General features: G+C 46.4%; 2 protein-coding genes across 12 annotated transcripts in view; one reads left to right on the top strand and one right to left on the bottom strand.

Annotated features, from left to right (window-relative positions):
* Positions 1 to 14028, bottom strand: part of PRKCG (protein kinase C gamma) — a 106685-nt gene that overhangs the window by 50837 nt on the left and 41820 nt on the right. For 2 of the 11 annotated variants that reach the window (XM_044447750.1, XM_044447746.1), the window contains exons 1-5: positions 13171 to 13308; positions 12556 to 12612; positions 12399 to 12455; positions 11544 to 11668; positions 6766 to 6967 (exon numbers count right to left, since the gene is read on the bottom strand). Coding sequence is in view for 9 of the 11 variants with exons in the window: in XM_044447746.1 (XP_044303681.1) it covers positions 6766 to 6879 (114 nt within the window). In the remaining 2 variants the exon portion in view is untranslated. Of the gene's footprint in view, positions 1 to 267; positions 450 to 6765; positions 6968 to 9492; positions 9908 to 11543; positions 11751 to 12398; positions 12456 to 12555; positions 12613 to 13170; positions 13309 to 14028 lie in introns of those variants that run through there. The other 9 variants (XM_044447740.1, XM_044447743.1, XM_044447745.1 and 6 more) reach the window with 9 other exon arrangements.
* Positions 785 to 13433, top strand: LOC123032106 (beta-2-glycoprotein 1-like). The gene is made up of 8 exons (XM_044447754.1): positions 785 to 1985; positions 7594 to 7749; positions 9152 to 9337; positions 9513 to 9624; positions 10407 to 10483; positions 11204 to 11383; positions 11553 to 11750; positions 12321 to 13433. Exons 1-8 carry the CDS (start codon positions 1904 to 1906, stop codon positions 12383 to 12385), a joined length of 1056 nt encoding a protein of 351 aa, XP_044303689.1. The 5' UTR covers positions 785 to 1903; the 3' UTR covers positions 12386 to 13433.

Below are 14028 nucleotides of genomic sequence, written 5' to 3'. Positions count from 1 at the left end.
TAGAAACTTACTTTAAAAAATGAACATTGAGAGTCTGTTACCAATTTCTGGACTCATTCTGCACCTGGTCAGAATCGCAATCCATAGGCAGCCTTGAGTATAACACAGTATAAGGCTTTATGAGGTAGAGTAACAGGACCGCAGGGTTATCGAATGTAGGACACGAAGATGTATGAGCAATAATAAATGGGCAATGCGGTCAAACCCCCAAAAAAGGGTGGGGAGACAGAACAAATAAGGCAGGTTATGGGGTTAGGTTTCTCTCACCAGATGAAGTCTGTGCAGTGGCTGCAGAAGGTGGGTTGCTTGAAGAAGCGGGCGGTGAACTTGTGGCTCTTCACCTCGTGGATGACCTTCTGGCGTAGCGCCCCCTTGCGGCAGAAAAGTGGCTTGGTTAAGCATTCGGTCTCGGTGGGGGAGCTCAGCAGCGCCATGGTGCCCCCTGGGGGAAGCCCCGTGCCCTGACCCACGAACGGGAGGGTGCTCAGGAGGGGGCGATGTGGGGTGCAGAGGAAGGGCAGGAGAAGCAGGAAAAGGGTGGCCTGGGCAAGGATCCTGGAGCTGGAGAAGGGGGTGGGGGCGCGGGGGGGCGAGGTCGAGGGCGCCCCGGCGCCTGGCTGGCCGGCCGCGCGGCAGCGAGACGAGGGAAGTGGAGAAGGGCTGGAAGAAGGCAAGAACAGCAGGACCAGGAGAAGAGGATGGGTGGGGAGAGAAAGGGATGTGGAGGGAGGGATGGAAGGTGGAGGGAAGCTGAGGAGGTGTGGATGGACAGAAGGACGAGAAAGCAGTGAGTGGAGTAAGAGAAAGCAAGAAAGAGGAGAAAAAGAGGGTGATGGAGAGACTGGGAAAGCCGAAGCTGGAAGGCGAGCGCGCGAGGCGAGAGGCTCAGCAACCGCTCCACAGGATGAAAGCGAGGAAGAAACAAACAGGTTGTGGATTTGGGCTGTGCCTGCTTCTCTCGCAGGGAGATTTGGATGGGGGAGGCTGAGGCAGAGGAGGAGGAGGAGGAGGAGTCAGAGTTTAAAGAGGAATCACTGGGAAAAAACGGCTTTTGGGAAGCCAAGAGCAAGGAGGGCTCTCCCTGCTGCTTTAACCCTTTTCACTTTTACTGCCCTCTCAGAGAAGCATCCTGGTTCCCACCCTTGCCCGCTCCATTTCTGCTTTCCAGAAGAAACCAAATCCTAAAAGGAATTAGGGAATGCAATGATGGGTTGGGAAAGAAGCTAAGATATTAAGAGGGTCTCCTGAGAGAGAATAACAGGTATTCTTTTGGAAAGTCAGACCAGGGAGCTGAGATGTCAGGATTCTCTGGGAAAACGGTGAAATCCAGAGTGGGTAGGCTGAGAGTGCTTTTCCCCGCTGAGGAAGAAGGGGGTTGAGGCAGGGATGAGATGGGCAGCGTTGCGTTGGCATTCACGGTGGGTGAAGATTCTCAGGTTCATCGCCATATCCTGGCACTCTGAAGAGAGCCTGTTTTCTTACTTACGAGTTCAGAGTTCCCTGTGACAATTCTTGTGGAAGCAACCTGCCCTTTGGCAGGGCCCCTGTCCCAGTCTTGTTAATGAATTACTTTCGGACACACACTGTGAGAGGGATTTCTAAAGGATGGCTAAGCCCCAGTTATAAGACTGCCCCAACCCACAAGGCAGAACCTAGGAGCTGCCAGCCCTCCAGACCTTCAGCCACAAATCCCAGAGAACCCAAGAATCTGGGGCCTTCACCCTCTGCCTAGACACACAGACACCCCCTCGGCTGTCTTCCATACAGAACAGAACTGCTGACCCCACTCCTGAACTCTCCGATAACAGAGTGAACACAACTTCTCTCCCAGAGAACCCAGGAGTCCTGCCTGAACAAGACTGGGTGTAACCCAGGTGCTCAAGCTGTGTGCACACCTGATAAAATGGCCAGGTTTGCCTCTCTGCTGCTTCTGCTGCTGGTGGTCTTTTCTTCCCTGTTCTCAGAAGGATCTGGAGAAGTGGAAGGTGAGCCCCAATAATCCCCTCTCCCTTTTCTGCTCTCAGTCTTTCCGGCTGACTTTTCACCTCCCCCTTCCCAAATACCTTCCCAAATTCAGTGCTCTGCCCCTTCACAAGTTACTCCATCAGAAACAATATTATATACCCTGTTTATCTACCGAATGTTCTCCTGTCTAGTCTGACTGGTTGCAGATCTTTAGGGTTTTGGGTAGCTGCTTATCCCTAGCAGCCCATCCCTTTTTGATTGAGGATGCCAGAGACCTTCGACATGCTAAGTGGACACTCCATTATCAATCAATGATCCATTGCCCCATACTGTGGATACGTTGTGTGTCCACCACCATCCATTCCCAGCCCAAGTTCGTCCGTCCGTCTGTCCGTCCATCCTTCCTTATTTGTACCCCACCTATTTTCCTTCCAAGGAACACAATTCTCCTTCTCCTTTCAATCTTACCCTCACAACAACAACTACCCTGTGAATTTGGTTGAGCTGACTACTTTCCTGGCTGGTCCAAAGTCATCCGTGGAGCTTGAGGGCCAAGTTGTGAGGGCCCACAACTAGACCCCAGACCTCCTGGATCCCCAGACCAACACTTTAACCACTACACCACACTGGCTCTCACGTTACCATCCCCACCAATCCAGGCTGCCCATAATATTTTTAGTAGCTTCTGCAAAAGCAGCATATCTCAGCATCAGCTGTGAGGTTGTGCAGACTCCTGGAGCACAGGTCTCCGATTGTGTTGCTCATCCACTTGGAGCAACAGAATGCCAGGCCCATCTGCTGCACTTTGCTAAACAAGGCAGAAAAAGAAATGACAGGCCACCTTGTCCCACCATAGGATGAATAAATTAGAAGGAGGATTTATTATCAGTTCATTTTCTTTGATGCTCATGCACTTTTCCTAATCCTGTTTTCATTCAAGACTCAAGGTTCCAGGTATGTTTCTATTAAGCTATTTTTGTATTTGGGCAGAATCACAGAATGCAAACATGTCAGGGCTCTATAGGGAACAGCTGTAGAGACACAGGATTATCCAGTTATTTATTCTTAAAGGCTTATTAGTTTCCCACACATATTTTAAGAAGTCAAGTTTCTGAGATCTGCTGTATCTCCAAACTTCTGTCCATAGATACACGCGTTTTAAAATTCTCTACCTAAAATGCTCCACCCTGATAAACCCTTCAATAGATTCCAATGTATAGTCTATCCAAATTTAACACTCAGGATATGTAACTATGAACCTTTACCTTATAACCGCTGAGTCCCTATTCAATCCATTTGACAGACAGAAAATTCAGGCTATTCAGAAAGAGCCTAGAAATGAGAGGAGCTCACCTAGGTCACAGTCCCACACACTAGGCACTGGGTAAAACTGCTAGGCTGCCTTCTTTCTAATGTTTTCCTGGCTTCCAGCAACATGCCTTCTAACTCTTCCCTCACGCACCCTTTCTCTTTCTCCACCCGTCCATCCATGCATGCATCCATCCATCGGTTCTGTGGGCAATCACATGCATGTTCGGGCGGGGGAAAAGGTGCAGATTTCCCAGCCAGCATGCTCAGCTGTGGCACACTGGGAGTTGTAGGCCTTTCTTCTAAACGTGTGCACGACTGCACTTCTAATTTCTAAAATGAGATGTTTAAGCCTAAAATGTTTAAGCCTCATTTATCTCTGCCTATCTTGCTTTAAGTTAAATCAGTGCATTCATCCATCCTGAAAGAGATTCATGGTGCTTTTCCGAGTCATCATTTTTAAAAGCACCGTATAGGCACAGTTGTTACTAATGTGCTGCCCAATAGTTAATGAGTTTGAGAAAGATCCAGACATTATTCTTTGCTGTGGCACTTCTATTTCAGGGCTAGCACATTTTCCCTGGGATAAAAGCGTGCACACATGCACACACATGTACATACACACCCACCCTGGGAAAACATTATTCCTTGTTCCTCCCCAGTGAGCTAGCTAGCATGTCTGGAGTGGGGAGTGCTCCCTGAAATAATGTGATTACGGAATGGCTATAGCACTACTGCAATTCATTTGTGGGTTTGTTCAAAGCAAATGTTACAACCGAGACTCACTTTGCAGATCATCAGAATAAGCATTTGTGTGCTACGCACTTAGTTTCATGCTTGCACCAGCTTTTTTACAGATTGCACGACTGACAGACAGGATTATGAGCTGCTTAGTGATTGTTATGTTTACTTATTTGTGTGATTATTTGATATACTATGCTTTTTATTTCATTTCATTTCATGTGTTTGTTTCTTACATTTTTTCCAGAAGCGATTTACTATTAAAAGCCATAGAAAGGTGCAGTATAATCCGGGCCAGTACCTTTGAATTTATTACTATTCACTTGGGGCTTTTGAGTCATGCAAACTGAAGCACTGAATTAATACATAAACAAATATATTTGTAGCCATACGCAGATAGGTGCCATTTCTTGCAGAACTAGCTAAAACTGGAATACCAAGAATATTTTCACCACCTGGTGGTCACTGGAAGCAGCACAAGCCTTCTTTTCTCATTTAAGTTTAGAACAGAAGGAAAGGATCATGTGCTAAAGAGAATACTTCTCTCAAGGTTTCTTTGAAAAACCAAAGACTTTTTCTCTGAACCCCACCGCTTTCCATACACAAAATAGGTAAGGTACAAACTTAACATGGGTGTTGCTTCTACTTAAGGATCTAGCAACCACTGCTGTCGTGCTCACAGAGTTGTAGACATAACACCTAAGCACAGGGCTGGGGACTCTCAAGCCAAGGAGCTAAGTCCAGTTCTCCTGGGATTCCAGTCTGCCTTTCCCAGGGTTTCTCAACCAGCCACACCCTCATAGCTCAGGAGCACCAGCAGAAGATCCAAGGTTGATCCTCTGCATCTCCAAGCAGGAAAGGAAATCCTGCCTAAAATCCCAAAGAGCAACTGCTGCCAGTCAGTGTTGGCAACACTAGGATAGATGGACCAGGGGCTCCCTCAGCATAAAGGGAGCTCACTAGACCAGACTGCCCTTGACTGGATAGTTATGTAGTTATGCCCTGAAAATACAAAGCTGTAACTTCATATACATTGTGTTAGATAACTAGACACCAGCTATTAAATCCTACCAGGGCTTGTGCTAAAGAATTACAGGAAGCCAGGCATGTTGGGTTCTCTGTAAAGGCCAGGGTACAGTCTTAAACTCTAGGTGCAAATGAGCTGCAAGCATTGATCAGTACCCCTCCCCCATGAGGGATAGCAATGTTCTTCTATTAAAAAACTAAACAATGCAATACGTGGAAATGGGAAGATCTCAAGTCTGTAGATTCCCTTACTCCCAACCCAATAGGGCTATGAGAATTCCATGTAAGAAGAATTTTCAGTTTTGAAATACACAAACTGAAACCTTTGAAAAGTTCAGTCAATGTTGGGCTTTAATTTTTTTAACTAGGTAGGGTGAAGTTTGAAAAGAAAGTGAGGTATAAAGCATTGCATGTAATGATAAAATTATTGCATGTCTCAGTTTGCATAAAATTTAATAAGGTACTTATTAAATAAGCATTAAGCTACTTAATGACAGTTTTCCAAGTACTTCTATAATGCTATGTCAATACTCAGTAGGTACATGATTTGTCAGCAAAAAAGTTCTACCACTCCCAGCATCCCCAGCCAGTTAGCTGAGAATTGCAGAATTTTCTTCTGTCTAAACATGCATAGGAGTGCATCCTACATTTGATAAACGGTTCCCTCTGCCAACTCTCCAATCTACAATTGTGTGGTTTACACAATTCCTTGGTTGTTTATCTAGTGGGGCAGAGTGAGCAACTCTTCCATGCTCTTGTCACTTCGACTTTCCCTTAACAACCCAGGAACATGTTTCTGCGATGTTACCATGCCCTGCAAACCTGGTAACTCTTGAGCTGTTTAGGGGTTAAACAACCCAGAGTTAACCCAACAAAAAACCTTAGGTATTCTTGAGTTGTTAAGTGAAAGCAGAATTGATGAGCTTGCAGGACACAGCACAGTCCTTGGCTGTGGCTTGGCCTGACAATCCATGGTTCAACCCACCCATGGGTTGCCAGTACATGCAAACCAGGCCTTTGTTTTGCCAGCCGTTTCTGCTTGCTTTCATGACTGCTACTTGAGTTGCAAATGTGCTCCCAGCCCTTTCTGGTCATCACAGCTTAAGGGGCAGAGCATCCCACACCTTCAGGGGCTTTCCCCAGCATGCTATGGCATTTGGAAGGAAGGCCCATAGCTCCATGATGGAGCTTGTACTTTGCATATACAAAGTTCCAGGTTTGTTCCCCGGCACTGGAAAAATGCCTTCTGGAACTCAAAGAGCTGCTGCTTGCCAGTGTTGACAATACAGGGCTACGTGGACCGATGATGTGATGCAGCCTGAGAGCCACTGCATTCCTGCCATTTCTCTCTTCCTCCCCATCCCCATCGGATATTCCCAGCTCTCAACTAGCCCACTTTCTAAGCAGCCCCAAGATATATAAAATGTTTCCAGACTTTTTTTTCCTTAAAATATTCTGCCAAGGCCCCACTCCAATAAAACTATGCTATGTAATAACAATGGAGAGGTGTTTTTGCTCAACAGTGGCGTTCTAGCTTTGAATGCCCTTGTCTATAAAGGTGTAACTGTGATTTGCTTTTTCAATTAAGATATTTTCCCCTAAGTGAGCAATTTCATTTTGATAATCCTTCAGTCTGCTTCATAACTTTTAGTATTCTGGTTTGTATTATGGTCGTTCGGTGTTAATGTTTTACTGCCTTGTATTAGGCTTTAAATAATTTCTTACCTGCGTGGTTTTAGACAGCACTGGAACCTGATTTGATGAAAGGTCGCATGGAAATGTTTTAGTTAAAATACAGAAGAGATTCATTCTGGTTGTTGCCAGCAGAGCTACTACCATATATTTTGTGGTGTTGTAAGGTCAAATGTTTATTCTGAACCAGTAACTTCATTTTTGTATGTTGCATTCCAGCATAGGTTCGACAGATCTGTTGAAATAATAGTTCACATTTTGTTACAATTTGGGGAAAATAAAGACTCGATTTGGTTTTCGGTTCAGATTAAGGTTCAGTTTGACATCTTTCTCGTGCAGGCAAACCTAAATGAACAGGCCCGCACGGCAGGCATCAGAGTCATTGCAAGGGTAATGAGGCGCAGCTTTAAAATGAGGTTCGGCAGAGGGACATTTAGGAAGCTCACGAGGAGGAAACGAGCCAAGACAGAGATATTCTCTCCATCACTGCACAGGGAGGAAGCACAAGACTAGGCCTATCTTGAGACAGCCTCTAGCACAGGAGGTTTTGGAACAACATTAAAGAACAGCCCATTGTCAGTTAGCTTGTGTGTGTGTGTGTGTGTGTGTGTGTGTGTGTGTGTGTGTCTTACCCTGCAAGCAGATGCCATTTATATAGTCTCTTATAGGGGACGAAACATCTTGGGCCATGTTGCCAAGCTGGGAGAGGCAGTTCTTCCTTTGCCTACATTTTCCCACTGCAGCCACATTTTTCACTGTGAAATGCTGTGCTTTTTAACAATATATGCAGCGGCCCTACCTCCGTATCTCAGTGACCCACCCCATTTATAAGAATCCATCCATAGGTTCTTCTTTTTCCAGCCAAGAATGGAACTGATTCCCAGTGTCCATCCCGGAAGAAGAACCCTTTAGCACTGGCAGGACACAAGTGCCAGAAAAGCTGCAAACTCCAGAAGTGCTCTAAAAGCAGGAGCTGTGTCTGTGATGGGAACTGTGGACTGAGCTGCATCCCTTCTGGTAGGTATAAAGAGCTCCAACTCCCTCAACTTAACTACCTAATTCTCATTCTAACACCATTCCTCCCCTGAGAAATCTGGTGCTCAAGTGCTTCCGTGTTTTTCCTGACTTTCCTTTAAATAAACACCAGTATATAGTTGCCAAAAATTCATTGTTTATTCCAACATGTCAACCATACATTCTATATTCTTCATTTCCCATTCCATAAGAACCTATGATTTGTAGTTTCCAGGTCCTTCTCTCCCCTTCCTACCCTCATTTTTTCTATGACAATTCACATATTCACTTCCCAGACAATCTCCGAGTCCCTTAGCATTAACACCCCAAAGACACTGGGCACAATTCTGACTTTTCTTCCCTAATCTCCAAGTCCCTTAGCATTAACACCCCAAAGACACTGGGCACAATTCTGACTTTTCTTCCCTCTGTAAGAAAAAAATGGAAGAAGCATTGGGAAAACACGGGAGAACTAAACATCGAGGAAGCTGTCACTTAGATACATGTCCCCTCTAAAATTATATGAGCTTTTCTATATGAGGCATTTGTTCATTCACTGCTCACATTTTACAGGTTCTTTAGATGATATCATGACCCTCCACCTTCACTTATATTCACAGAAAGCACTCTGCAAGGTTTTTTTTTAAAGACTAAGGAAAATGAGATATTATGTCTGATAGCAAAAGAAAACTCAATCTCTTGTTGTGCATTTCTGCTATTCTGCTATACCACAAGGCCACCTAGATAATGCGAAAAAAAAGCAACAATGGAGATGCTCTGAACAGGGAGCAGAGGGAAGGTTGCAGCACATGGCTGGGAGACCCGGCTGAACTCCTGCCTCATGGAGGCACCTTGGCTGGCGCACAGGTGCAGAGCCTCTGAATGCCATTTCGGTGTACCTCTGAACACCCTGCTGTTCCCCCTCCAGCAGATTTGGACAAGATGTGGGAGCAGCATCTGCCCATGTGAAGAGCTGAAGCAAAACTGAAGCATCCCCTCCTTCCCTCCCTTTCAGAAAAGCTTCCGACTCCACCCTCAGGGTGGCTCCTGCGGCTTGAGGGCCAGATGGTGGGAATTTTGGACGCTGCTTCAGTGGTCCAGTCATTTTGCCTGTCGCCTCTCCAAAGGGTCAAGGTCCCTCTCTGTCTCCACCCCACCCTGTTCTGACATGCCTTCCTCCTTTTCCAAGGCAAGCTGCTCCTCACACTTCACGCAGTAGCCTCAGCACTGCAAAGTCGTCTCCCACCCTCTGCCCTCTGCCTCCTCCCCAGGATCTGAAGACTCCATCTGGGCGGGGAGAGTGTGACTCAAGAGAGCTGGGCCCCTCTCTGCACATCCCCTACGCACTGACAAAACCCAGGAGCCTTGCTCCTCACCACCGTCTTCCTTTGTGTGTTCGTCCTAGGCCTGAGCTGCCCGTGGCCAGTGACGATTGAAAATGCTGAGACACGCCTGGTTCAGGACTCTTACATGTTTGGGGCCCTCAGGGAGGTGAGGTGCGTGCCTGGATTTAGAATGGCCGAGGGCCAGGAGCTGGCAGTGAGCCGTTGCCAAGGAGATGGGAAGTGGAGTTTTACAGCACCCTGTGAAGGTAATCGACTATCTCCTGCAAGGACCATCAGTAAAGCCCCAGTGGGACCGGTCTCATAACCACTTCTTGCTTAACACCTTCAGTCAATCCCTAACAATCACTGCCACCCAATGACCGATGACCACCCAATATTTCATCCTCTGGACTTAACACACCCTTGCCATTTCTTTCCCAGATGCTCTTCGTCTCCCATCCCTCTGCAAACCTCCACCGGAGATTGAAAATGGATTCCATGAAGGGGGACCCTACAACACAGGGAAGAGAGTTCGTTACTGGTGTAACTATGGGTGAGTTCGACACTGCATCTTCAGTTTCTTACTGAAGTCCCGATCAACAGAGAAATGCCCTGTTATCTCTTCTCTGTACTCAAGTGATCCAACAAATCCAGCTTTTCTTGTTCCTTTCTACAATCCATTTCTGACCAGGACTTATGTTCTGGCCTCCCCAGACTGGATCAGATATCTGGAGGTACCAAGTAAGAGCATCTTATGGGACACTACCACAAATGCAGGTTGTGCTTTGCTAGCACACACAACCTCTACTGAAACATCAATAACGTTTGTTGACCCCGCAGGTGTTCTGGAAAAACCATAGAACCTTACAAATTTATTTATTTATTTATTTATTTATTTATTTATTATTTATTAAAACATTTTTATGCCGCCCCATTCGCCGAAGCCTGGGGGCGGCTTACAACAATAAATAAAACCAAATTATATGTAGAATTCTCCTGGAGGATGCATGATGCTCTCAGGCTATTGAATTCCCAAGTTCATGGAATGCCATGGTGGAAAGTGTGAGGGGTTAATGCAGAGGTCTCAAACTCAACTGACCTGGGGGCCGCTGGAAGTAGAGTCTGGGTGAGGCTGGGCCGCATCAAGTATTCCACCCCCGCGGTGGTGGTGGGCCGCTCATCCTGCGGCCAGCCCGGGTGCTGCCGGCGCTTTGAAGGCCGCAGGGCCCCTCCCCCGTGCCCCCCCGTCCCGGCAACTGGCCCGCGGGCCGGGAGTTTGAGACCCCTGGGTTAATGTGTCCTACCTCCCACATCATTGTCTGTCTTTCCTCATAGATATCGTCTAGAAGGGGCCGACTCTCTCTTATGCCAAGAAAATAAAGAATGGTCACACCCAGCTCCCACCTGCCACCGTAAGTAGTCCAGGTGAGGGGGAAGGGGGAGACCTAGCTTCCTTCTAGCCTCTTGGCTGGACTCAGGTAGAAGTGTTGTGTCCCTTGGAATCCGGATATGTAGCTTGTGCCACACGTACATCAGCAAAGAGATAACCAGAATGCCACTGGCTCTAAACCAAAGCCAAGTGCTGGCCAACATCTCTCTCTCAGAGCCAGTCCCAGATTTTTTCTGCCCACGGCAAAGAACAAGATGGCGCTCCCTCCCATTCCATGTGCAAAACTTGACTGGACTGGCTGCTGAAACTTTATTCAAGACTGACACTGGTGCAACACTAGTTTAGGGGTACAGGGCAGGACTCTTGGCACAGCGCTCTCCTTGCCAGCGCCTGCCGCTGCCTCCCAGCATCTGCCACCTGAAGCAGCTGCCTCTGTCTGCCAGATGTTCGGGCAAACTTTGCTGTTGCTTGTGGTTCGTCGATCTGTCCATCAACAGTGATCCATTCATCCTTCTGCCTGTCCATACCTACATGTCTATTCCTAATCATGGGTCCTTCTCTCTTCGACACACCATCCCACCCGCACACACATGCACGGGTCATCCATCCATCCATCAGTGCGTGTAAGTGCCCTCCCACCCCCCTATCCTCCCTTAACCTGCCCATCTACAAAGCGTTTCCATTTGTCCAGGTGGACTTGCATTCATCCACTCATCTAGAACCTCCTTTTCTCTCTCCCCAGCTGTTAACTGCTCCCGGCCCCCACAAATTGCTGAGGCAACCCTGGTAGCTGTGCACCAGTCTGAATACCCGGTGGGAACGGTCATCTATTATTTGTGCAAAAAGGATTTCTTCTTAGATGGCTCCAACAGAGTCGTTTGCCAGGAGAATGGAAGCTGGTCCCAACTGCCCTATTGCAGAGGTATCTTCCTTCTAATGCCCCCACCTTTTTTGCAGAGTGATCTTTTACCAACCTAACCACTCAGTCCCACAGTCACATCCTCCCCTTCACTTTGCTGCTCCAGATGGAGAAAAAAAACCCCAGTCAGCGTGTGTCTCATTTAATACACCTTGTTTCTTACCTTCTCCAGCCCGCTGTCCCATCACTGCCAAGAGGAGTAGGATGATCTACCATGGGCGCAAACTCTGGATCTATGAAATCCCAGACCACCTGGTCCATCATGGAGAAACTGTCACATTTTTCTGCCTAAGCCAGAACAGGACATGCAGTTTTAAAGCTGAGAGTCGATGTTTTGATGGTGTGTTGAAGATGCCTGACTGCTATGATGGTAAGGCTGAAAATGCAGTATTGCTATCTGAGTTTAGCATGGTGGGGAAGGGCATTATCTGAACCTGTATTATGAATAGGAGTGGTTTCATGGTCTTGGATGGACATGCTTCCTCCCGCCACCTCCCAGAACACTAAGTACACAACTTAATGGACACACAGCATATACCTCACCCAGCTAGTGTCTCCAGTTTAGGGCTCTACTTCCTTTTTTTTCCAAGGAAAGGTTCACTACTTCATTAGAATCAATTAGAATCCCAGAACAGATACAGAACATCCCATTCTTGGAACAGCAAAAATGTGTAATAGGCATGCAAAGAAAACAAAGCAGTACATTTGTGCAATGAATCGCAAAATTAAAAAAGGTTAGTTCCTGATCGAAGGATATGAGATGGGGAATGCATAAAATCTTAGGCATTTTATGTTAGATTAGCTTCAGAGAGGACTTGTGCCACCTCTTTTCTGAGAACTGGGAGTGGAACGCACATATTTGATTAGGATGTTCTGTTTTTATTCTATTCCAGCTCACTTTTCAAGCAGCTTTTTTCATCACTCCTCTTTCTCCTTACAGAGCCTACCTATCTGCAATACCACATGTTCCCTCACAGACTTGTATCTGAAATACAGACTTGTTGAGCATCCAACCAACCTTCTATTCCTTGGTGAGAAGCCTCCCTCTCCTTCTGGTTCAATTAACATCCCGGAGCTGCAGAGAGGACAGATGGAAGAAGAAGGGATCAGTTCAGCCAATTACATTTAAAACCAACTACATGAAAAACAGAAATTAAGTCTGGGAATTTACATACCTTGATAGGCGACAGCTAGGTATTTTTATCTTATTTATTTTCTGTCTCTGTTGTTTCCTGGATGAGCACAAGAGATCCCTTTCAGGTCAACCAAACCCATAATTTAATTTCCCTTCCATCCTTTTCTTTTGAATCTCACTTGAACTAGACATATGGCTGGATTGGCAAGTCGGCAATAAAACAGTGATGCCACTGGAGGACTTTTAAACGTGAAGACAGCTTCATTCAGAGTCCACCATGTGCAATAACATTTAGTGGTTATATAGCACGTGTCAAATATGCTATGCACTTCACATACATTAGCTGCTGTGGTCCCAACAGCAGCCCTGGTAGTTATTACTTATCCAGAGCTAACCTAACAATTTAGCCTGCCAAGACGACCTAGTTGGTATGCGACGGAGGCAAAGTAAACTTAAGCCACAAACATCCCAGCGCAAATTGTTAGGCATAACACTATTCCAACTCCCTGTATAGTTGGGCAAAAGGGATTGTACTAAGAAAGTGTAAACAAAAAAGAAAAGCAATCCAAGGCTGCAGTTCTATGCATTCATACTTACAAAGCACCCAAATGAACTCAATGAGTTTTACTTCTTAGTAATCGTGTACAGGACTGACCTACGCTGCAGGCAAAGCACAGAACGTGACCTCAGATCAGCGATGCTGGAACAAACAAGCTGCAGCCAACATAAACAGTGTCCCAGGCTCCTAGCCTCCAGGGTTCTCTTCATGGTGGCACGCTCATATCACACTAAGAGAATGGACGCTCTGTGAAGATCGGACACTGGAAAATGAGCCTGAGATAAGAGCAAATTTAAAGCAGATACTCTTGGATGCTCATGTAAATGGATTTGTATATAATAAACTGCAATTGTTATACAGAGGTGTGTTCTTATGGTCACTATACGACTGATAGAAGCAAAGCATGCCTCAGAGGTATGTGATGCGATTTTTTATTGCATCAATATTCCATTTTTCCTCCAATGAGTTCAAGGCTGTGGTTTCTTCTCCCTCCCCTCTCACTTTATCCCCACAACAACAACCCTTCACGAGGTAGGCTGGAAGCTTTAAGTGTTGCGCTGCTTGGTGCCAGGGGTCACATGCTTGCAGGAACCCTATGATAGGAAGTGATTCACCAGGTGAAGCCTTCCCACAGATGGAAATAAGGACATGCTTGCTTATTCTCACGTTAATCATCCGTTTCTGAGACCTACCCCGTCCACCATTACAAACTGGTTGGTTAGGTCACCTGCTATATGCTGTATCCTTTACTGTGCTATAGAAGCAAAACAGGTAAGAACTCTCTTTGGATACAAAACTGCTAGGAAGATGCAATTGTCTTACTTCGTGTTTCCAATTTACTTCAGCAACCGCCTTGTAAAATGGCAGGCAGACAGTGCATTGTGTGATTCAGCCTTCCTCAACCTCATGCCCTCTCATACGTTGTGCTACAACCCCCACCATCCCCAGCCAGCC

Source organism: Varanus komodoensis, unplaced genomic scaffold (assembly GCF_004798865.1).
Source record: "Varanus komodoensis strain SLA01 unplaced genomic scaffold, ASM479886v1 scaffold53, whole genome shotgun sequence".
NCBI lineage: Eukaryota > Metazoa > Chordata > Lepidosauria > Squamata > Varanidae > Varanus > Varanus komodoensis.
This window is presented reverse-complemented; position numbering and strand designations above follow the sequence as displayed.